The 26,024-nt window shown below is 36.5% G+C and overlaps 1 protein-coding gene across 2 annotated transcripts in view; it reads left to right on the forward strand.

The window, feature by feature from the left end:
- The window catches only part of LOC105489822 (meiosis specific nuclear structural 1), a 99,793-nt gene that overhangs the window by 54,534 nt on the left and 19,235 nt on the right, over positions 1–26,024 (forward strand). Inside the window, exons 1-3 of one of the 2 annotated variants that reach the window (XM_011754984.2) lie at positions 9,711–9,875; positions 10,596–10,817; positions 18,356–18,483. In XM_011754984.2, the coding sequence (XP_011753286.1) occupies positions 9,873–9,875; positions 10,596–10,817; positions 18,356–18,483 (353 nt within the window). In that variant the 5' untranslated portion in view covers positions 9,711–9,872. Of the gene's footprint in view, positions 1–9,710; positions 9,876–10,595; positions 10,818–18,355; positions 18,484–26,024 lie in introns of those variants that run through there. The other variant, XM_011754994.3, reaches the window with a different exon arrangement.

Genomic DNA, 26,024 nt, shown 5'->3' on the forward strand with positions numbered 1-26,024 from the left:
AGTACATTATAGATTAATAGGGAGAGATAGTGGTGCGGGGACAACTTGTTATCCCTATGGACAAAAGAGTAATAAAATTGGACACCTACCTCACATTATCCAAAAAAAATCCCAAGTGAATTAAAGGTGTATTGTGAAAAGCTTTATGATCTCAGATTAGTAAATGATTACTGAAGGCAAAAATCACAAAACATAAAGAAAATGATAAGCTTGACTATATTAAATTCAAAGTTTCTGTGCATTAATAGACATTTCAGAGAAAGTAGAAATATAAGTCATAGCTTGTCAAAGATAAAGTAGATGTAAATATACTACAGTGGAATATTCTAACAAACATCGTGTCTAATTTAAAGAGATTTGCAGAAATATGACTCAATCTTATTACACATGCAAAATAGTATCACATATCTCTTACAAGTTGAAAGTATAAAGTATAAAGGCATGCGCAAGAATGATTAACACTATTAAATACAGTACAATGATATCTCTGGGTGGAAGAAATGGGACAGGAAGAGGTGCACTGATGGCACAGAGCCAGGTTCCACAGTTTTTCATGTGTCAGATTATGGATACATGTGTGTTTATATTATTCTTCCTGCCTTTCTGTATGTCAGAGATATTATTGGTGCAAATAAACATGACACAGAAGTAGAAACTGGATATTGGAAATCGAAGTTCAATAAACTAAAAGTTGTGAGATTTAATTTTTAAATCTAAAGTAGATATGAACTATAATATTTAAGAGAAAAATAGAAAATATCAGTACTGCCTAAATACATAAGCATTAAAAGGAGTATATGGGCTAGGCATGGTGGCTCACGCCTGTAATCCCAGCACTTTGGGAGGCCGAGGCAGGCAGATCACTTGAGGTAAGGAGTTCGTGACCAGCCTGGCCAACATGGTGAAACCCCATCTCTACCAAAAAATACAAAAATTAGCTGGGCATGGTGGCAGGTGCCTGTAGTCCCAGCAATTCAGGAGGCTGAGGCAGGAGAATCACTTGACCTGGGAGGTGGAGGTTGCTGTGAGCCTACATCACACTACTGCACTCCAGCCTGGGCAAGAACTCCAACCCAAAAAAAGAAAAACACCCACACACAAAAGGGAGGATATGATGAGATACTTCTCTATTAACTGGAAATCCAAACTGATTTTTTTTTTTGCTAGAAAATAAGCCAATATGTTTTTCTATTAATAATTCAATGTTGACTCAAGTACAGGTAAAGGCAAGGGAAGGGAAGGCAGGCAGAAAGCCAAAGAAAAGTAAAAAGAACGTAATGGAATTAGATAAAGTAGGTGTGGGCAGAATTAAAGTCCCTGATCACAGATATCCTTGAGAATTTCAGAAATTGGTGAAGAACTTCATAAAACCACTTTCATTTCATAAAACTGTAGCAGAGTGCCTGCTGAGCTTCTGAATACTAGCGGGGGATGGGGTGGGGGTAGGGAAGTCAGTACAACTTTTTGTAAATAGAAAAGAATGGTTTAAGTATTACAATGTGTCTATCAGGTCAAATTTCTTGGCCTGAAAGCTTTTGAACCTTTTGTGAAAGCATTAATTTGCAATCTTAAAAAATAATGTTGGACTTAAAATCAACATGAGTTGGTGAAGATTAAAATCTGTCAGTTGAATCTAATTTTCTTCTGTGATGGGTCTGGTAAAGGGCAGCGACAGTGTAATTAATTGCTTGAGGCTCAGAAACCCAATTAATCTCTAAGTTGACTTTTATTTCATAGAATGTTAGTGCTAGATGAGGCCTCAAGGATATTCTACCCTACCCTCTTCATTTTATAGAAGAGGAAATAGACATCAGGGAGGTTAAATGACTTGTTCAAGGTCAAAGATACTGTCTATTCTTGCCGCCATACCCTATACATTGATTCAGTATTGCATCCTTAAAGCTTGTATGAGTTTCTGTGTTTCTGATCATGACATATTATTTGAACACAGATGGTTCTTTTGTTATAGCCTTTTATAAAATACCTGGACATTCATCTCACGAATGTTTTCTTGTAAGGGTTTTCAAGCCTCAGTTTTAAAATTTTGAAACCTTTTCCATACTCTTTATGCAGTAACAGTTGTAAAAGAGGAGTGGGGAAGAACTGTGTCCTAATTTGCATACTTAGCCGGTGAACTCTGGGAAGGAGATGCAGTGGGTGTTTTGCCTTAAGTGGGAGGTTGGGAAACAGGCATTGCAGTTCGACCATGTGAGTGATGTCTAATCCAGGTGGTACTTGCAGGCCATGCCATCCCTCAGGGATTCTATGTGTCTGATTCCAAGATGTGGGCAGAAAATCTAGCATGTAGAGTAATTTTAGAGAAGAGTTCAGTGAGGCAGCAATAATAACAAATACGATGTATGAAACGATTGGAGGAAATGAGAGCCACTATAAATGTGGGAAGCGTGGTAGCATGCCATATGTCAGTGTGGCAGTCGTGGAAGTGCCCTGCTCAAAATTGTTCTTAAAGGAACCTACTGCAAGGAAAGTGCTCTTCCACAAACCTCCAGATGCTACCACTCAGATTTGCTGCTGCGTCCATGCTGAGACCATGCTATCCCCTGAGTACTCCTGGCCAATGCCAGGATATGAGAGCCAGGGCTTTTGATACAACATGGGACATATCTATTGGGAAGTCTTTGCTTGGAGATTTCCCATTAGCCTAGTAGAAACTCTCTCAGAATTGTGCTGCTGCTTAACACTCCTTTTTCTTTTCCTCTCTGCCTTTATGGGTTAGATCTGTATTATGGTCTATCTCTTTTTCCCCTTCCTCTTTTATCTTTCTTAGGACTTTCCCCAAATAAACCTCTTGACCATCAAATTCTATCTCGGCATTTGCATCTCAGAGGACTCTAACTGATGCAGAGTGTAGCGATTGCCCTGGTTGATGCCAAGGAGGGATAAAAATGTATATAACTTGAGTAGTAATTAGGATCTTACTGTGCTGGTGGGGACTGAATAGCAGTGGTTTCTCTTTGGTTGTTGTAGTTACCATTATTGCAGTTCCTCATTTACGCTCTCTTATGATGGCATGGCATTAGGATAAATGCGTTATAGTAAAATTTACTTCCAGAGAGAGAAAAAAAATCCATGTTTTCACAGATTCTAAGACTTTTTTTCTTTGCATTTTAACCTTTCTGAAATTAGGATATCTTAAAATAGATGATTTGCTACAATTTAATTAGTAGGATTGTTTTCTTCTTTACTGATGAATAAAATAATGGTGCATATCATTGATGATGTCATAGATTTGATCAAATTTATCAGCTCAGTTCAGGTCACCAGGTGCCAGGTACTATAATAGATTCTAAACCACTAAGGGGCTGGATTAGGTTTTGTGAATTATTATTTGACTATTTCTTAGGTATATCCACCAGGAAAGAAAGAAAAACCCTAAGGAACAGAATTACATGGTGGAGAGGTACACAGTTGGTAATTGTTGCTCTGAATACATTAGTATAGAAATAGCCAAAGAAGCATAAAAAAAAAATAGGAAGCAAGAACATCTCTCATCACTTAGGGTGCTATTCACTCTTTTACTCTTCCCATTTTCTTCCTTTTTTTTTTTGCTACTTTTATGACTGATGCTGTCTTAGAAGCCACTATTACCTTGTTCTGGTTATTCTGTAATCCTCACAGCAATATCTTATAAAACAAGAGACCTATGATAGGGTAGGTTTTCACTCTATATATTGAACTCTTCATTGATATGTGGACAGAAATCACCAAGTAGAGGACCAAGGCAACTAATTAAGTTTACCCACCATCTCCACTGGGACGGGTCAGATGGAAGGATCTGTTTCCTTGATTCCCGTCACATGTACCTGTTGATCTAATTGGATCCCTTGGCACTACTTGCTTATAAAATTAATATTGAAACCGTTGTTTCCATTCTCTCCAGATGCTACCTTTATGCCTGCATCAGTTTTCCCTAGCATTCCCCATACTTCCAAATTAGAAAGTCTCTGCTTCTAAAAAAAATACCATTGTTATTACTGATCTGGACACAAATCAGCAAGTACTGGATACCCAATAAAATTTAGTAATTGTCATTATTGTTCTATAAATACTATGTAGAACATATATTGTATAATATTCTATGAGCACATCACATTTCATTATGTATAAATTGTTATACCATCTATGATATTGTTAACATGATGTCTTTTATTATAGTCAGAGTAATTAATTGTAATACAAATTTTAATAAAACAAAGTTGGGTTTGCCTAGGAAAGAGTAAACGAGGAATCACTTTGGGTTACTACTCTATAATCATTGGAAGGATTGGTACAACTTGTTGAAAATACCTCAAATATGTCGGATTCAGTGATTCTTTGAAAAAATTATTTGGAGTGGAGTGATGCCCTCAACATTGTGGGAAAAATTCTTAAAATGTGAAATGTGCTATAATTCAAAGAAGCATCTTCTTAAGATTGAGAAAGAGAGGCAATATGGTCTAACTCATTTTCAAACCTTTTTGACCTTCACCCTTAGTAAGATACATATTTTACATCGTGATCCAATGTATACATTCTATCTATCGACAGGTCAATCTATCATCTATCTAGAACTAAAAATTGTCACAAAACAATACCTAGTTAACTAGATTTGATACACTCTATATTTTCTGGACTATTCTATTCCATTTCTTTTTAAATACTGTTTGTGATCCATAGTTTGAAAAATGCTAGATTCATGAAAAGAGCTATAGAGACAGACTTCATACAAATCTCTGTCCCACTATTACCCCTTTCTACAAGCTTGCCTAGTTAATTCTTTCCTTTGAATCTTGTTTTCTTCATATATAAAGTGAATGGGGTTGCTCTACTAAGTAAAGACAATTATATGTGAAGTGATTGGCATGTAGGAGGCACTCAATAAATCAATAGATGATAAGGTAGCAGATAATGTTTTCTAATATTAATCAAGTGTTTTCCACTACACTTCCTTATGCGCTTTGTCATCTATTATCGAGGCAAGGTTGTTACAGAACTGCTGGACTGTTCTTATCTGTTTCATCTTTCAGTTAATTGATTCAGTGTCTCTTTCTCTTTCTCTGTCTCTCTCCCTCTCTCCCTCCATCCCAGACATCTATCAGTAGTCCAGCAGTCCAAGCAGGGTGGGTCCAAGGACAATGTAGACAGCCCTGGGCCTCTGCCTTACTTCCTGTGCTCACAGCAAGCTTAGCCTCTTTGGCTCTTCCTCCTTGGTGACCACATTCTTTATCTGCTGTTCCCCATGGAGGGCAGCTGTGTTCCTCTTTTTCCCTAGGACCTTAGAGTCAGTGCCCAGCTTCTCAGTGCCCAGTTATTCTCCTTTCCCAAGATGCTGCTGCTCAGGCTTTCCAGTTTGCGTCTTCTGGGCTGGCCCCTCTGGCCCTCCAGACACACTTCTCTAGGTACATAGCTGATATACCACAATTTAATTAGCCAGTCCCTTAACACTGCATGTTTAGATCACCCATTTTTGTGTGTGTGTGTGTTTTTTTTTTTTTTTTTTGCTAAATTAGAAAATTTTGCAGTAAATAAAAAATCATGCATTTAGTTGTTTTAAATTTTTGGTCTGGTTTTCACTAGAAAAATTGCCATAAATATATCAAATTTCATCAAATTTGGTACCTTTTTAAAGTTAAGAAATGAAAAAAATCCATATACATGTAGTTTACACATGTATATATCTCTATATAAATATAGGTATATACATATACTTTTCTTTTTACCAATAAGAGCTTATATAATTCAGAAGGGGATTCCTCCACTCTTCACGATGAATTTAATGTGGTCATCTTTACTTCACCACTAGCCAAATTACAGTCTCTATGCATCATATAACAAATTCCTAATGACATCACAAGTTATTTGACATCACAGTTCTATATTCTGTTCCTATATATATAATATGTAGATGCCAGTCTTCTATTTTACTACTCATTTACAAAAAGTGGCTTTTAAATAAAATTACCCAGGTAAATTTTTATTCATATCTACAATGAATAAGCATTCTTTCTGTGTAGTGTTCTCAACCCTGGAAATCAAGATATAACAATTCTGTAGTTCTTTCTCAGTGTTATTCTAGAATTCATGAAGTCAGCAATCTCCTATTCCTGTAGACATGGCGAAGATAGATGCAAGAGCAAAAGTGAAAGTGAGAGAACAGGAACAAAAGACATCCACTAAGCCTGGTTTCAGTGAGGTCACCAACCATTTCATCGTGTCTCTTTACCCCTAACAATTATTTAGCACTTGATCACATCATTACACAGTCCATATGATTCCCAGATTATGATGGCTAAAATATCCAGAAACAGATTTTATTGTCTTAATGAAACAATCAAATTCAACATATGGAAGCTAGCCTATTCTGCATCGACTAGAAAGTAGTCACTTTCTAACTACATGACAGACAGAAAAAGTACTAAAGGAAGTTGTATACAATGAAACCATTAAATGCAGATTTGCCACAAGGCAAGATGGTAATACTTGAACATTATGAAGTGCAAAAACTGCACGAGCACATTATATTTTAAACACTTCATCCATTTAACAAACTATGTACCCTCTTCAGCTAAATAAGATGAATTGAGATTCAAGAGGCAGCACCATACTGGCAAATCTCATCCTAAAGGCATCCATTAATATAAATCAACAGCAGCAATTTGGTTTGATCATTTATTTGCAAGAATCATTAAGGTTTATTAGCATAATTGTTCCCTCTGGGATTTCATGTCGAGGAAATGAAGAATGGCATTATCAATATTTAAAAGATAAGTGTGTGATATTCAGAGTACTTCAACAGTCATCTGCAGGTGGTGTCCAGCTGCAGCAAATTAGATTAGATTTGGGCATTTTTCTGAATGAAAGAAAAATTGTTTTGTTCTAATTGCTTTATTTTATAAAGCAATACCATTTTGTAAATAATTTTTACTGTATAGTTACATGTAACAGTGCACATCTATTAACATGCTTTATTTCAGATCAGTAACTGTTAACTTCAACCCCGTTATGTTGTAACTATTGGGGGACATTAATCAGTATAATTCATCATTTATTATAAGGAAAAGTTCCTTCCCCTCAGTACTCTAGACCTTTCAGTCTAGACCTGTAGGTAAAAAGCTATTTTCTAGAGGGAAATGAACAAGAAGACTTCCTTGTAATGTTGGGAAGGCATAAATCCTCCCTTAACAATGAAGTATCATTTATGATAGTAATAATTTAGTACTAGAAACAATATTTAAATGTAATAATTGTTTTTTAATAATGACATGCAATGGAATGTTATGTAGTGATAAAAATAAATGAGCTATCAAGTCACATAAAGATTTGCAGGAACCTTTAAATGAGTGTTGCTAAGGGAAAGATGCCTGTCTGAAAAGGCTACGTACTGTATGATTCCAATGATATGGCATTCTGGAAAAGGCAAATCTATAGAAACAATAGAAAGATTAGTGGTTTCCAGGGGTTTGTGAGGAAGGAGTGAGGGAGAAATGAATAGGTAAAACACAGCGACCTTTTAGGCAATAAAACTATTCTGTATGATACTGTAATGATAGATACATGACAATATGTCTCAATTTTCTGACCTCAAGCAATCTTCTTGCCTCAGTCTCCCAAGTAACTAGGATTACAGGTGCAAGCCACCACTCCTGGCCAGATACATGACATGATGTATTTCTCAAAACTCGCCTGGGAGCAGTGGCTCATGCCTATACTCCCAGCACTTTGGGAGGCCAAGGTGGGCTTATCACTTGAGATCAGGAGTTCAAGACCAGCCTGGCCAAATTGGCGAAACTCCGTCTGTACTAAAAATACAAAAATTCACCTGTAGTCTCAGCTACTTGGGAGGCTGAGGCAGGAGAATCACTTGAACCTGGAGGGCGGAGGTTTCAGTGAGCCGAGATCATGCCACTGCACTCCAGACTGGGTGACAGAGTCAGACTCCATCTCAGAAAACAAAACAAAGCAAATCCTCATAGACCTATACAAAACAAAAAGTGAACCCTAATGTAGATTATGAACTTAATCATATTATTGGTTCGTCAAGTGTAACAAATGTACTACACTAATGTGTAATGCTAAAAGTAGGGGAAATTGTATGGGTGTGGTGGGGAGGAGAGGTGAGATGGGGAATTCTCTGTATTCTGTAAAGTTTTCTGTAAATCTAAAACTGCTTCGAAAAAAGAGCAAAGTCTATTAAAAATGTAATAATTGTTAGGCTAATGTTTTTACAGGTTAAAATCAGCTAATTGTTACAATTGATTAAATTTGTCTTGGATTTAGGTCAATATTCTGGCCAAAAATCTTTTTCACAGATTACCTATTAAATTATATGAATCCTTCTACCATATCCAAGGGTATACTGGAAATGAGGAATTATAACTGAAGTTCCCTTTAGAAACAAAAGTCCTCAATTCGAGAAGCAAACAAAAAACATACATGTTTGCTGAAATACTTTGCAATGTCACTATTTCACTATTAGGAATTAATAAATTAAAACCCACATTCTATTGACACGCTATTGAATGTGTTATACCCTGTTCAACCCTGAACCCATGCCTGACTTCTATCCCTTCTATAGAGGGCCCAACCCCTTGCGGAGATAGATATGCTAAGAAGAGAAATTTATAGCCGGCTGCCTGCTTTGCTCCATTCCAGATCAGTTTACACAGAACACCCAGGGGGCAGGTTTACGCCTTCTCTCCATTCCTCTCAAACAGTGATGGCAATGAGTGGAGTAGTAGTGACAACATAGATATGCAACCACGTGATAAATGACCAAAGGACAGAGAGAGGAGCGACCTCAGTTGTATGATGGAGCCAAGAGAAGTCGCTGATTTTTAGTTGTTTTTTTCTGGTTGTAAGGATGGGGTGACAACTTCCAAGCTTTTACACGTCAGCACTGAAACTGGAAGTCCTATTTGTTATTAATCTTTAAGCAGACATATTGCTACAGAAGATGGACTTCAAATTAGAATAACACAAAGTTATACCACTAATCGCCTTTTAAAAATATTTTAGTGTTGACAAGATTTCTCTGAATGTATCATTTCTAAAATCAGTATCGAATTTCTCTAATCCATTATCGTTTTTAAACTCTCCCATTAAAATGGACTTTAGTGTCTAACCTGCCTATGAAATGAACCAGATCAACATCCTGCCATCATGTAACGTGCTCTCTCTTAGTACCTGGACCACATAGCAGAGTAAGATTCATATGGCTCATACATTTTAGTCCCAAAAATTACCAGCAGCTTCTGCAGGGTGTGAAGTGAAGGCTGCTGGAAGGTCATGCTACCTCAGTGCCTCACAACCCAGCAAAGGCGACAGCGACCTGGACTCCCACAGCTGAGGATTAAACCAGTCATCGTCCCTAGCAGAGCCTGGCTGACTAGGCATTTAGTGTGCAGGATGCTCCATGCGTGGAAATTGCCTTTGGCTCCAGGTATTAGGCAGTAGTTTGTGTATTTCTCTGTGCACAGTTTCCACAGGCCTGATCTTCGCTCCCAAACCCACTCAAATCACAGTTCGGCCGCTGGAGGGAAATCGAGCTTCCCTAGCCCACTGCAAAGTCCTTGGGGTCAGGCCACAATCTGAACGTCCCGCTTTTCTAGTTTAGACCTATAGAAGTAGCTCTCCTGCCCAGTTCCTAAGAAGCTCAATGCCGATTGGATCTTGCCGCGCCCAATGGGAGGCCACGCCCTGCGTGGGTCAGTCTTGGTCGAGCGGAGGGCGCGCAGCTCCACCGTTGCCAGGACGCCGCGTAAACACCCGAGCGCGCGCAGCCAGGGGCGCTCCTTGGGGCTGCTGGCTGCTGCGTTTGCGGCGGGAGGTGGTGGCCGCGGTCCCACGAGAGGAGGTATTTTTCGTCAGCCAAGATGGTGAGCCAGTTGGGGGACTCGAAACTACTTGTTTATTTGTTGATTTAAATCTAGTTTGGCGCTCATTTGCTTCTAAAAAAGGACTTTAAGTGCTTAATCTGGGCATTAATTGGGGAACTTGTATTTGCTTTCGGAGGCCTCAGGTGCTATTAGAAGGGACGCTCGCGGTGGTTTCCAGCCTTTTTGGCTCTTTTCGGATAGTGTATTAAATACATCTTTAAATCTGCCCAATAGAACCTCTGAAGAAATAAGTAGAAATAAAGGTGTAGGAGAAAGCGAATGGATAAATAGCAGCAGCGAGTTGACCTGTTAGACTTATATTAGGAAAACCTGAGCAGCTTCTGAACAGCAGTTTATGGCCCTGTGTTGGTAGTCGTGGTGGTGGTGGTGGGTGGAATGAGGGGAGGAGAAATTCCCGGGTGGTAGTAAAGATATGGGTCTGTAGGGTGCGATTAATCCTAGCACAGCTATTTTTTAGCTGCAGAAACTTGGGTAAAGTTACTTTTCATGTCTCATCCATAAAATAGGAAATAATAGCAGTACCTATTTGATCGATATGTGAACATATTTATCTACCACGTTTACTTTTTATTCGGTATACTCCTTTGAATTTAGGAAGGAAGCCAGGCTCTTTGTGTCCTTTGTTACTAAGGTTTATATCAATATATTTTTTTAGATTTTGGAATATCAAAATATGCATCTTTTTTTCTTCCATCGTAGGCTTCCAAAAGGAGAAATATGAGCTGTAGTGAAAGGCATCAGAAATTAGTAGATGAAAACTACTGCAAGAAATTACATGTCCAAGCGCTAAAAAACATCAACAGTCAAATCAGGAATAGAATGGTGCAGAATGAAAATGATAACCGTGTTGAGCGCAAGCAGTTTCTCAGATTATTACAAAATGAACAATTTGAGTTGGATATGGAAGAGGCCATTCAAAAGGTAAGTTTTTCTATTCATTGTTACATTTTGTTTTCTCCATTTTGCACCTTGGAAATGATGAAAGTGAGCTGCTAATGCTGGAAATGAGTAGATCAACAGCAGCAGCAGGTAAGGGATGCCGGATTGTGCCTCAGCTCAGTGTAATCGGAAAGAGCTGGGTTTCTGGAGCCGGCCTGTCTTTGAATCCTACTACTGCTATACCTTAGCCACGGACCCTTGAGTAAGTTGCTTTTACTTTTTTTTTTTTTTTCTTTTCTTTTTTTTTTGAGACGGAGTATCGCTCTGTCACCCAGGTTGCAGTGCAGTGGCACGATCTTGGCTCACTGCAACCTCCGCCTCCGGGGTTTAAGCGATTCTTCTGCCTCAGCCTCCCGAGTAGCTGGGACTACAAGCGCCTGCCACCTGGCCTGGCTAATTTTTTAATTTTTAGTAGAGACGGGGTTTCACCATAATTGACCAGGCTGGTCTGAAACTCCTGACCTCGTGATCCGCCTGCCTCGGCCTCCCAAAGTGCTGGGATTATAGGGGTGAGCCACCACGCCCGGCCTGCTTTTTTATGCTTTTTCTATAAAATGGGGAATAATAATAGTACCTCCTACTTAAGGTTGTTTTAATAATGAGTTAATACATGCAAGGCCCTTGGAATAATGCCTGATGTAGAATAAGCACTCAGATTTTTTTAACATAAATATGAACTCAGTCATTACTACAAGTTTTGTTCATGTAAGTACAATTGTGTTGCCTTTCATAAATTTCTAAAAACAAAAGTTTAAGGGTGCCTTTAAAAAATTTACTGAAATTAACGTGTACATTATTAAGTGGTAGAAAATGAACACTTTGGTATATCTCAACATTTTAAGGGATTAAGGTGGTAGAAAAGGGAAACTAATAAGAATCGAGACATGACAGAAGTGAATTCTTATAAATACATGAAAGGTATTCTGCTATGTCAGTAGTTTTTGAGTACCTGCTGTATGTTAAACATTTTGGAGGATTTTGTGGAGAATAACAAAAGCAAATTTAAAAAATGGTATCCACCCTTCTGTGTTCCAAATTCAAAAGCTTAGATACGATTTTTTTTTTTAACTCTGCGAAAGCAGATCTTAGGGGTTGGATATTTTTCCTATTCTTTTTATTATTTTTTCTTTAATTTGAAAGAAAATCCCAGGTATCAACACCAACTCTTTCCTACATACTTAAGAATACATCTAACAAAATATGGATGTTTTCTTATATGGAGTACCATACTATTATCTCGCCCATTCCATAAACACATTTCTGTGATTGTGTCAAAAATCTGCTTTTACAGTTGGTTTGTTTTAACCAAGATCCAAGCAAGGTTCGTACGCTGTATTTGGTGGTTATGTCTGTTTAAGTCCTTCTTAATTGAAAACAGCCCCTCCTTCACCTTTTTTTTTTTGACTTCATGTTTTTAGCCTGTTAAACTAAGCCAGTTGTTTTATCCAGTAGCCCACATTCTGAATATATATGTTTGCTTCCTCATGGTCCTTTAATTTATTTCCCTATCTGTTATATTTCCTCTAAATAGAACCTAGTCATAAAGACGCAGTTAGATTGCGGTCCACCTTTTTTTGTGAGAATACTCCATAGGTGACGCTGTCCTTGTCATTGTGTCACAACAGGGAGCACATGAGGTCTGGTTGTTCCACTTTTAGTGATACCAGTATTGATCAGTGGGTTTAGGGAGACAGTCTGGTTTTTCCACTGTAAAGGTTCCCATAAACTTTCATCTGTGGTTTCACAAAAGAATTTTCTCTTTCATTAGTGGTTACAAAAACTGATTTTCTGATTCTTTTACTCCTTTCACATTTAATTAGCTGAAATTCCTTTGTAAAGAACGTTAGCTCAGGCCAGCGCAACTGCTCACTCCTGTAATTCTAGCACTTTGGGAGGCCAAGATGGAAGGATCGCTTGAGCCCAGGAGTTCAAGGCTGCAGTGAGCTATGATCTTGCCACTGCACTCCAGCCTGGATGACAGAGACCCTGTTCCCCTGCCCCTGCCCCACAAAAAAAAAAAAAGAAAGAAAAAGAAAAAGAACTTGTATTATTGACTAGGGTTATTTATTCTTACTGAAAAAGGAAACAGTTAATTTTCAGAGTAAAGAGTTGGTGTCCTATTTTCTTCCATTGGTGTCTACCTATCTTGTGGTTGTTTTATAAAATTTTGTTTTTAGTTTTTGATTTTGTCTCTTTTTAAAAATACCTTTATGGACTAATAGATATTTATGTACTTTATTGCATTTATTATTTTTGATGCTCAAATTATGTCATCCTTGGCCATTGGATGCCCTTTTATATTGCCTCTGTGTTTTTTTTTGTTTGTTTGTTTGTTTGTTTTTTTGAGACAGAGTCTTCATCTGTCTTCCAGGCTGGAGTGCAGCCGCACCATCTTGGCTCACTGCAACCTCTACCTTCTGGGCTCAAGAGATTCTCCTCCCTCAGCCTCCCAAGTAGCTGGGATTACAGGCCTGCACTACCATGCTAGGCTAATTTTTGTATTTTTAGTAGAGATGGGGTTTCACCATATTGGCCAGGCTGGTCTTGAACTCCTGACTTCAAGTGATCCGCCTGCCTCGGCCTCCCAAAGTGCTGTGATTACATGTGTCAGGCACTGTGCCCAGCCCTCTGTGCCCTTTTGACAATATTTCCTTAATCTTTGATAGCTTCCTTGCTTTCTGTCAAAACAAAATGTTCTAGGCTTGTGATAATTTTATGTGTCAACTTGACCGGGCCTTGGGGTTTCTAGGTATTTGATAAAACATCATTCTGGGTGTTTCTGTAGGTTGTTTTGGATGAGATTAGCATTTAAATCTGTAAACTGAGTATAAAGCACATTGCCCTCCCTAATATAGGTGGGCCTCATCCGATCAGTTGAAGGCCTGAATAGAACAAAAAGATTGACCTTCCTTTGAATAAGACAGAATTCTTCATGCCTGATTGCCTTTCAGCTGGGACATTTGCTTTTTTTTTCTTGTCATTGAATTGAAACTAAAACATTGGCTCTTTCTGGGTCTTGAGCCTGCTGGTTCTCAGGCTTTAGGACTCAAATGAGAACAAAACCATTAGTTCTTCAGCTTGCCAGCTCACCTTGCAGATCTTAGAACTTGCCTGCCTTCATAATCACTCACTCTAGAGAACCCTGACAAATACAAAGCTTATCTCTTATATTTCTTGTCCTACACCTGGAATCAGCCATTGTGCTAGGAAGCCCTGTTATCATTTAGTGGAAATAATATTTCAAGAAAACTTGGGTGCTAGGTTTACTCATAATTCTTGGGTTATAATTGCTTCCAGGTCTTTTCAGTGAACAATCTTGGAAATATGCATATTTTTAACTTTTTATTTTGAGATAAGTTTATCTCAAAATTTATAGGAGAGTTGCAAAAATAGTGTTGAGAATTTGCATATACCCTTCACCTGACTACTTCTTAACATCTTACATAGATGAAAATCATAAAAAAGTTATCAAAATAGAGAATTTACCTTTGATAGAATACTGTTAACTATGAGATTTATTCAGATTTCATCAGTTTGTCCACTAATGTCTTTTTTTGCTAGTTGAGGACCACAGATTGCATTTAGTTGTCATGTCTCCTTAGTTTTTAGCCTTGAGAGGAATATGACTATGTCCTGAGTCACATAGCATGCTGCTACAACTTCTGCTTTTCCAATTACAGATTAAATCCTCCTTATTCTTGTTCTGTAAATGATTAGGAAAGACACCAGAGATAAGACCCCTCAAGATCATTACCCTTTCTCATGGAATGTTCCTTGGAATGCAACTAATTAAATTGCTATAATATATACACTGACCTTATATGGAAAATGTTGCAACCCTGTTAAGCTTCTCTATCTCTACGTATATAAGTTAAACCTTAACTTCCCCACGTTGGAACAATGACCCATTATTTTGCAGTTTGTGTTTCCTGAGTGGCTATCCTCAAGCTTTGCACTTGAATAAACTATAGTCATATATATGTACACACACACACACACACACACAAAAACACACACATATATATATATATTTTTGAGGCAGAGTTTCACTCTTGTTGCCCGGGCTGGAGTGCAATGGTGCAATCTTGGCTCACTGCAACCTCTGCCTCCTGGGTTCAAGTGATTCTCCTGCCTCAGCCTTCCAAGTAGCTGGGATTATAGGCATGCGCCACCACGCCCGGCTAATTCTGTATTTTTAGTAGAGACGGGGTTTCTCCATGTTGGTCAGGCTGGTCTCCAACTCCCAACCTGAGATGATCTGTCCTCCTCCGCCTCTCAAAGTGCTGGGATTACAGGCATGAGCCACTGTGCCCGGCCAGTCATTGTTTCTCCTCCATTCTTTGTCTCCTCTAGTTTGTAAGAATTCTTCACTTTTTCCTGTCTTTCATGACCTTGACAATTTTGAAGAGTACACGTTAGTTGCTGTAGTAATTTTCAATTGCTAAGTAACAAATTACCACAAACTTAGCAGCTTAAAACAACACCCATTTATTATCTCAGTTTCTGCAAGTCAGAAATCTAGGTGTGGTGTAGCTGGGTTCTAAATATATTCCTGAGAGATAACTGAAGGCATATATCTACATAAAACTCATACATGAGTGTATATAGCAGCATTATTCATAACACCCAAAAAGTAGAAACAACCCAGATGCCAATCAGCTGATAAATGGATAAACAAAATGTGTTACATCTGTACAACGGAATATTACACAGCCATAAAAAGGAAAGAATTACTGATACATGCTACAACATGTTAAAAACATTATGCTAATTGAAATAAACCAGATACAAAAGGCCACATATTGTGTGAATTCATTTATATGAAATATCCAGAATATGCAAATCCATAGAGACAAAAAATAGATTAGTGGGTGGCAGGGATTGGGAGAAAAGGTGAGAGGAATAGTGAGTGACTGTTAGTAGGTTACAGGTTTCTTTTGGGGTGATGTAAACATTCTGGAGTGTTGACATTTTATGCCACACACAAATGTAGACACGGATGTGCTATATATAGTGTGTACACACAATCATCTATATAGATCTATGGCATTTATAAAAATATATTTATAACATGGCAGCTTTATAGCTGCCATTAGCACAGATGTTTATAATATATAGCAGAATTATTCATAAATGTCAAAATTTAGAAGCAACCAAGATGTCCTTCAATAGATAATGGATAAACTGTGATACATCCAGATAATGGAATATTATTCAGTGCCAAAATGAAATGAGCTATGAAGCCATGAAAAGATGTGGAGGAATTTTAAATGCACATTACTAAGTGAAAGAAGCCAGTCCAAAAAGGCTCCATTCTGTATAATTCCAACTATGTGACATTCTGGGAAAGGCAAAACTACGGAAACAGTAAAAATGTAAGTTGTTTTTTTAGGATTTTAGGTGAGGAAGGTTTGAATAGACAGACCACAGAGGATTTTTAGGGTAGTGAAATGATTGTGTACAATACTATTATGGTAGATACATATGATTATGCATTGCCAAAACCCACAGAATGTGTACCACCAAGAATGAACCTTAATGTAAACTATGGACTTTGGGTGATAATGATGCATAGGTTTAAGTAACGTAAATACAGGTTTATTGAGTGTAACAAATGTACCAGTCTAATGGAGGAGGTTGATAGTAGGGGAGGCTGAGCATGTGTGGGGACAGGGAGTATATGGGAACTCTGTGTACTTTCTGGTCAATTTTGTTGTGAACCCAAAACTTCAAAGTCTATTTTTTTTAAGGATCTGGAACGAAATAGTGGTTATAGACACACAATATTGTGAATATACAAAATCACTGAATTGTGAATTGTAAAAGGTGAATTTTATGCTATATGAATTATATTTCAATTATTAAAAAATAACATGTACTAAGAATATTACATAAATAGCATCAAACTGTATGTAATCTTTTGGAATTAGCTTTTTTCACTTAGCATAATTCCTGGAGATTCATCCAAGTTTTGCTTGCATTCTTTTTTATTGCTTCATTTCTTTTTATTGCTGAGTACTATCCCATTGTATGGATGTACCACAGTTTATTTGACCATTCACAGGATGAAGGATGTCTTGAGTATTTTCAGTATTGGCTATTATGAATAAATCTGCTGTAAACATTTGTATACAGGTTTTTAAATAAAAAGTTTTTATTTCCCCTTTAAGAGGTAAATGGTTAAGAGGTACAATTGTTGAGTTGTATGATAATTGCATGGAGGCTTTTTTTTTTTAAGAGACAGGGTTTGCTCTGTTGCCCAGCTGGAGTGCAGTGGCGTGATCGTGGCTTACTGCAGCCTTGAACTCCTGGTCTGAGGTGGTCCTCCCACCTCAACCTCCTGATGTAGCTAGAACTACAGATTTGTGCCACCACACCTGGCTAATTTTCTGTAAAGATGGCATCTCTCTATGTTGCCCAGGCTGGTCTCAAACTCCTGGCCTTAAGGATCCTCCTGCCTTAGCCTCCCAAAGTACTGGGATTACAGGTGTAAGCCACAGCACTCAGCTGCATGTTAGTTTTATATCAAACTATCAAGCTGATTTTCAGAATGCCTGTACCATTTTACATTCCCACGCAGCAATATATGAGTAATAGTTTCATGCCAGCATCTGGGGTTGGCACTGTTTTTTGTTTTGGCCATTCCAATAGGTACGTACCAATATCTCATTGTAATTTTAATTTGCATTTCTTGATGGCTAATGATGTTGAACATCTTTTCATGTGTTTTCATTAGATACTGAATTTAATCAAGCCTCAAGATCTTTCTGCCATTTTATAGGAAATATAAAAGAGAAATAAGTTCAGTGATATATCCTGGGGAAGCAATCAGTCAAATGCAAAATGTGGAACATTCTACGGGATGTGTGTCCTAATTTCTATAATAAATCAGTGGCTTGGGGGAAAAACGTATGTAGAGAGGTGATTGTTACAGAATATATAAGAGACTTAAGAAAAATAATAATTAGATGCAATATGTGGATCTTGTTTGGATTTTGATTTGAGCAAACCAACTAGAAAAGTATCTTGAAACAACTGGGGAAGCTTGAATATGGACATGGTATTAGACATTAAGGAATTATTGTTAATTAGACATGCTGATGACATGATTGTTTTAAAAAATTCTGATCAGGTAGATATTTGTACTGAATTATTTACATGGTAAATGACATGATGTCTAGGATTGTTTTAAAACACCCTAGCAGAAAAAGAATAAGGGAAAAAAGAGTGAAATGGAAGGTAGAGAAAAAAGATTAGCAGAATGTTGACAGTTTTTGAAAACATGGGTGGTGGGTACCTGAGAGTGTACTTTAATACTCTTCTTGCTATTGGCAATACTTGAAATTTTCCATGATAAAATGTTTTGAAAAAGTATTTATTAAAACAACATTTTGTATTTTAAAATAAAACATCAATTGTTGGCCTTAAGGAATTTAGTTTTCTGTTATAAAACAAATTCAACCTTGATGAAAAAAATCTGATTCTAGAGCACAAACAACAAAGTTACATTTTTCGTTCAGGCAGAAGAAAACAAGAGATTGAAAGAACTCCAGCTCAAACAAGAAGAAAAACTGGCTATGGAATTGGCAAAACTAAAGCATGAAAGTCTAAAGGATGAAAAGATGAGGCAACAAATAAGAGAAAACAGGTATCTTGGTTTCTCTAAATTTCATTTATTTAGTCTTTATCTTTAAACTCTTACGTAATTCTTAGCACCTGAAAGTGAAATTTCTTTGTTTATATCTTTTCACTTAGTTAATATTTTGCCTGGAAATACTTATTGCTTTAAGTTCTATAAATATTTATTTGAGAAAATAAGTTGTATTCATGGAAGTGCGAATATTTACAGTGAAAAATAAATATCAGTCCCCCTGCTCTTTCCTTTACGCATAAATTTTAAAATGACCTCTTATAAAAAATGAATTCCTAATCTTAAGAGGAACCTTAGGTAATAACTAGTTTAATTTTATACCTCTACATACATTTCCTACAGTATTTTTGGAATGACTCTTGAGCCTGTGTTTCAGTACCTCTAGTAACTGCAGTAGGAACTTTTTAAAAGTTTAATGTTAAATAATCTTCCCCCCCATTGTTTTAAAATTAATTTCTCTGTAACTTCATGCATCTATCTTCTTTAGGATGTCCTTTCATACATTTGAACACACTAAATGTTTTCTTCTATAAGTTAACTATCCCTTGCTCCTTCAGTTGTTTCTTATATAACCTGGCTTTAAGTTTATTCATCATCCTGGTTTCTTCTCTGATTACAGTTTAAATTATTAGTGTTCCTTAGTGGCCCCCACCCTTCTGTGTAATACTCCAGGAAAGACTGCCAGCTACTCCAGATGACAGGACATTATTCTAGAATGTTTCTTGATCCTGCCTAAGGTCGAATTACTTTTTAGGAGCAGCCTTGTCACAGTGTTAATCAAAACTCAGGGCCAAGTAAATGCTAATCATATACTTATGTAATTGAATATATTGGAAATGTACTTTGATAGTTATTACATTTTATCTTAATTGAGCAGGATGTCTACAGAATATTACAGGAATCATGGATGAGCTTCAGGGATTTTTGAACCTTGTTAAATTATATTAATATGTTTGGCAAATGTATCCATGTGTATTTTTCTGGCTCCACAACTCTAATCAGATTCTCTAAGAGATTACTGATCCTTAGAAAAGAAATTTAGAATTACCGCTAAAATCTGCATATTGTTCTAGTCTCAAACTATCTTTTTGGACCCTAATTCTCCAGTCATCATTAGCTGTTACTCATGGTTTTTTTTAATCACCTGAAGATGAAATATTTCTTATCTCTAATTCACTGAAAACAAGAATTAAATAGAAGAGCTTTTCACTTGTAGCAATTGCAGATTAGGTTATTCAGATAAGTGTTCCTCCTGAGAAAACATCTAGGAAAAGCATAAAATTAAGATCTGTGAAAGGAAGGAAACCAGAATGTGAGCTTGGCATTTGTAGTGGCATTTCCTCTAGAGGTTTCTGCTGATTCCAAAAAATGGCTGAGAGTTAAGTGAAGCAGAGCTTGGCCAATAAGCATATGGCAGTATGTTCAACAGCATTCTACAAGCTGTACACTTAAGATTTGTGCACTTTAGTGTGTGTTTTACTTCAGTAATACAGAATTAGATTTTATTAGATAGACATAGATTAAGGGATAATCTATGAAAAGGTTCTGGAAAATATTCAGAATAAAGCATGGAGAGACAAAAGGACAGAAAAATACAGATGAGAATTTAAAAGAGGTATGGGCTATGGTACAAAATTCTAGCAGATGTATTAATATAATTTTAGTCCTGGTAGAGAGGTGAAAGAGGATAATACAGAAGCATTATTTGAAGAGATGCTGGCCAGGAATTTTCAGAAAATTGTAAGTAATGAAAACTATACTTTCAATAATCCTAATAAAACTTTTAAAATCAAACAGTAATAGAAAATCATTAAAAAAGCAGCCAGAACAAAAAAGATTATTACCTCCAAAGAGACAACAGTAAGAAGTATGACTTAATCCTGAATAGAAACAGTTGAAATTAAGAGAGAGCAGATTTACCTGGGTATGAAAAAAATAGAATGAATGAGTAAGACCTAGTATTTGATAGCACAACAGGGTGACTAGCGTCAATAATAATTTCACTGGACATTTAAAAATAACTGAAAGAGTATAATTGGATTATTTGTAACACAAAGGATCAATGCTTGAGGGGATTGATACCTCATTTTCCATGATGTGATTATTATGCATTGCATGCCTACATCAAAACATCTCATGTACCCCATAAATATATACAAATATATACTGTGTACCCACAAAAACTAAAAGGAAAAAAGTGCTTGAGTATATACAAAAAAATTTACAAATCACGCAGAATTGTATACCTTGTGAAAAATGTTTTCAAACCAACTCATTCAGTTGAGTACTCTTTCACATAGAGTATGCTTCCTCTCAGCAGTGTCAGAATTGCTAAGAGTTTTTTTATTTTGTGCAAAAGCCATACTAAAATTTTGACTGTCATGCAGAAATGGACCATATTTCAAATTGGTATATTCATGTGCAAATTGGCAGGTCTAAATTCAGGGAAATGCTCTGGTGCTTAAAATGTATCCTAATTTATTTAAAACCACCTATATTAAGATTAAGTTTTTTTAATGTAAAAGAAATTAATTTTTTAAATGCATGGCACATTTAAAAAATCTTTGAAGTTTATTTTGAAAATATTTCTTTGAGCTCAGAAATGATAAGACTCCTGTTAATTGATTTTGGAACACATGGTTTTGTACTCCAAGAAAGTACTTAAAAGATAATTTAACTTTGCTGCTGTTTTTAACTGGAGTTGGGAAACTTACTGTTTATTTTTAGGAATCCTATTTTAAATTATGGCACTAAACAATTAGTAGTTCTAATTAATTGCCCAATTAATTAAATGTATTTATTACACAGTTAACACATACTGTTATGAAAGCAAAAGCAAGTACCTCATATCTCATTTATATTTAAGTTCAGCAAGAACCATTTCAAAGAAAAGACAGACACAGTTTTTCCTTCTTAATACTATTACCACTACCTTGCTAATACCAGTACAATTATGTTCTGGACTGATAGTCAAGCTGTTAATTCATAAAATAGATGAGATGAATTAAAAGAGCACAAAATAACATTTTCTGATAATGTTATTCTCAGAAATAACAAAAGATTGATCACCAATAGTCCTGCATTAAAGGGAATACTAGCAGTTCTTCATTAGGTATTGATAGAAGAAGAAAAATGACCCCAAGCTTAATTTTGGAACTGCAAGAGGTACATGTGTAGTAAATTTAGGTGAAATTTGAATGTATAAAACATTATGCCTTTTGGGAATTAAAACATGTAAAGAGTTAAAAATATGACAAAAATGAGATAGGAAGTAAATGAAGTTAAAGTCAAGAATCTTGCATTGTCAAATAATAATGGATAAATTTATTCTCCTGGAAACAAACATGCTGTAATATCTGTAATAAAAACTTGGAAAAGAAAATATAACTGACTAATAGAGAATAAAATGTGATAATGGGAATTGATGATTCCAAAAAAGTCATATAAAAAAGAGTTAACATAGCAGGCTTGAAGCTGCTATCTTAGAAAGTCCTGCTTGTAAGTTTGGTCCTTGGCTGCTGTCTGGAAACTGGCCTTTTGAGAAGTTTCTTACCACCTTAACTGCTAAGAGTGACTCACTGTACCTAAACTGTGAAAACAATATGGATTATACTGAATACCCATTTTCTTTCTGGGAGTCTGAGATATTGGTACATTTTAAGTAGAGGGTGCCTAAGTTACCACCCCCAATTAGAACCCTGGGCACTGAGTCTCTGATGAGCTCTAATGTCTGGCAGACATTTCACACGTCACAACTCATTGCTGGGGAATTAAGCATGTCCTGTGTGTTTCCACAGGTAGAGGCCTTTTCCACCTAGTTTTCTCTGGATTTCACCCCATGTGCCTTTTTCCTTTGCCAATTTTGCTGTGTATCCTTTCTTTAAAGTAAATCATAGCCGTTGAGTATAACTATATGCTGAGTCCTGTATCCTCCTAGTGAATCATCTAACCTGATGGTGGTCTTGGGAACCCCCAACACAGAAGCAAAAGGGAGAGAAGAGAGAACACAGGACAGGGAGGACAAGTAGAAAGAAGATACAAGCTTGTAAATGGAAACCCAATTATATTAGTAGTTATAGTAAACATATTTGAACCATTTACCAAAATTGATGAAATGTTGTATCAGAATAAAAAGAGCAACAGATTTTCAGAGGAATCCATTTATACACACTATTTTCTCTGTCCGTAGTAGAATTAAACTAGATGTAAGCAATTAAAAAAAAAAAAAACTAGGCAATCTTTATATGCTTAGGTACTTAAAAATGTGCTTCTACATTACCCTTTGGTCAAAAAGTACAGCTGCTTCTTGATGTACAATGGGTTCAGGTCCCAATAAACTACATTTCCAATTTATGACAGGTTTATTGGGATGCATCCCCATTGTAAATTGAGGAACCTACTGTAAATGCATATGGTTTTCTCACCATTGTAAAGTCAAACCATCATTAGTCAGAGACTGTCTATAATCCAAATTGAAATTAGAAAGTATTTTTAACAGAATAATAATGAAAATACCACATAGTGAAAGTGGCAGGATTGGATTGACATTAGCAAAATAGCAGAGTAGGCAGCTCCCAGCTCCCAGCCCATCCCTCCACCAGAAACATCAGAAAACAAGCAGAAACTCGCCGAACCAATTTTATAAGAACTTTGGACAGCATTCAAAGGTTTACTGCAATCAAGCGAATGCTGAAACAAGAAAAAGCCTAAAAATGGTAGGAAAGTTTTGTGATATCTTCACTTGCCCTTTCCTCATTCCCTCCTAGCTCAGAGGCAGGTAGCCTTTGTTCCCAGTGCAGGACCCTGGTCCGTGGTTCAGGAGGAGCAGAGCGGATCTTATTCACAAATTGTTGGGCATATCTGTTCTAACCTACCTTGGGGCTACCTGAAAACCTAACACAAGGCACCTGTTTTACCTCACTCAGAACTCATTTAGGCCAGAAGGACAAATTACATCTCTGACAAGGATTTAATATCTGAAATATATAAAGAACTCATACAATTCAATAATTTTAAAAACCCAGTTCAAAAATGGACAAAGAACTTAGACGTTTCTCTAAAGAAGATGTTCAGTGAATGATAAGTACATGAAAATATACTCAACATTATTTGTCATTAGGGAAATGCAAATCAAAACCACAAGAAGAAACTGTTTCACATCTAATAGGCAATTTTAATAAAAGTAGTGGAAAATAATAGGAATTGCCAAGAAAGTGGAAAAATTGGAACCCTCAGAAATTGCTGTTAGAAATGTAAAATGATGGAGGTGCTATGGGAAAACGTTAAACACAGGATTACCATATGAGCCAGCAATTCCACTCCTAGGTAGAAATATACAAAAAATTCAATAGTGAGACTTAAATGGATACTTATATACAAGCATTTGGTGCAGCATTATTTACAATAGCCAAAATGTTGAAACAACCTGAATGTCTATCAGATAGGTAGATGAACAAAGTGCAGCATATATACACTATACAATATCCTTCAGTTATAAAAAAATAATGAAGCACTGATACATGCTAAAACATGAGTGAACCTTGAAAACATTATGCTAAGTAAGCCAGACATAAAAAGACAAGTATTGTATAATTCCACTTCTGTGAAATATCTAGAATAGGCAAATAGACAAAATGTAGATTAGGAATTAGCAGGGGTTAGGGAGAGGGAAGAATGGGGAGTTACTGTTTAAGAGGCACAGCATTTTGCTTTGAGGGGAATGAAAAAGTTTTGGAAATAGTGTTGATGATTGCAGATCACTGTGAATGTAATTAACACCACTGAGCTGTACACTTAAAAATGGCTAGGATGGCAAATTTTTGTTACATATATTTTCACACAGTAAAAAATGGTATAGAACTGAAAAAAAAAAAAACCAACTTCTGGCATATAGTTAAGGCTGTTCCTCAAGGGTAGGTCTTAATCTGAAATAACTATATTAGAAAGGAATACTCCATCTGGAATTATTAGAAAACAAACTGCAAATTCTCTTCTGGAATGATTACAAGAAGAATGTAGGAGGAAGGCAATAATAAAGATAAGAGCAGAAACGAGTGAGTTAGAATATAAACATAGAGTAGAATAAATAAAGCCAAGAATTGTGCCATAAAAAGGTGAATAAAATTGATGACCCCTTGGTAGGAATGATAGAGTAAAAGAGAATGCACAAATAACCAGTTTTTGGAATGGATAATGGGATATCACTATAGATCATACAAACACTTAATGGACCAAAGCAGGATATTGCAAACAATTTTATGAAAATAAATTTGAAAACATAGATGAAATAGATAAATTCTTAGCACATTTTACCAAACTGATTGGCACAAGAAGAAATAGCTAAATGTTCCTATAACTTTTAAAGATATTGCATCTGTAATTTAACCTTGTCCACAAATAAACCTACAGGGCTATGTGAATTTTACCAAACATTCAGGACATAGTAACACCAGTGTTACATAGTTCTGTAGAACAGAGAAAGAGGAAGCACTTCCCAATTTGTTTTAATCAGATCAGTACCTGAAGAGGATATTATGAGAAACCTGTAGACTAATCTCTCTCATGAATTTAACTCCTGTAATCTGAAGTATTAATCAATATGAAATCCAGTGCTATATAAGAAAGATAAATCATCCTGACCAAATTTAATTTATTCCAGGAATGCAAAGGTGGTTTAACATTTTTAAAAATCAGTAAATGTAATTCATTTTATTAAAAATTATATGATTAGAAAAAGCGCATTGATATGAATCATCACTCTATGATTTAAAAAAAAAAGAATGTAGCAAACTAGGGATAAAGGGAATTTACAGCAATATTACCCTTAATAGCAAAATGTTAAACATTTTTCTTCTGACATTGAAAAGAAGACAGGGATGCCTGCTCTGACAACTTCTAGTCATCTTTGTGTTATACATACTAATCAGTGCAGTAGGGCAAGAAAAAGCAAAGACAGGTGCCAGGATTGGCATTAAAGGAATAAAACTTTAATTATTCACAGATGATATGATTATATGTGTAGAAAATCCCAAAGCATCTACAAATAGCCGGATGGCTCATGCCTGTAGTCCCAGCACTTTGCAAGGCCAAGGCGGGTGGATCACCTGAGGTCAGGAGTTTGAAACCAGCCTAGCCAACATGGTGTAACTCCATCTGTACTCAAAACACAAAAAATTAACTGGGCGTGGTGGCACACAACTGTGGTCCCGAGCTGAGACAGGATAATCGCGTGAACCTGGGTGGCGGAGCTTGCAGTGAGCTGAGATCACACCACTGCACTCCAGCCTGAGTGACAGAGCAAGATACCGTCTCCACACACACACAAAAAGAAAGAATCTAAAAATAAGTAAGAATTAATAAATCATTCTACCAAAAAAGCATATGCACTTATATGTTTACTGCTGTGCTATTCATAATAGCAAAGACATGGAATCAATCCAGTTGCCCATCAGTAGGAAATTGGATGAAGAAAATGTGGTACATATATACCATGGAATACTCTACAACCATAAAAAGAATGAAATTATGTCCCTTGCAGA

This window comes from Macaca nemestrina, chromosome 7 (genome assembly GCF_043159975.1).
Source record: "Macaca nemestrina isolate mMacNem1 chromosome 7, mMacNem.hap1, whole genome shotgun sequence".
Lineage (NCBI taxonomy): Eukaryota > Metazoa > Chordata > Mammalia > Primates > Cercopithecidae > Macaca > Macaca nemestrina.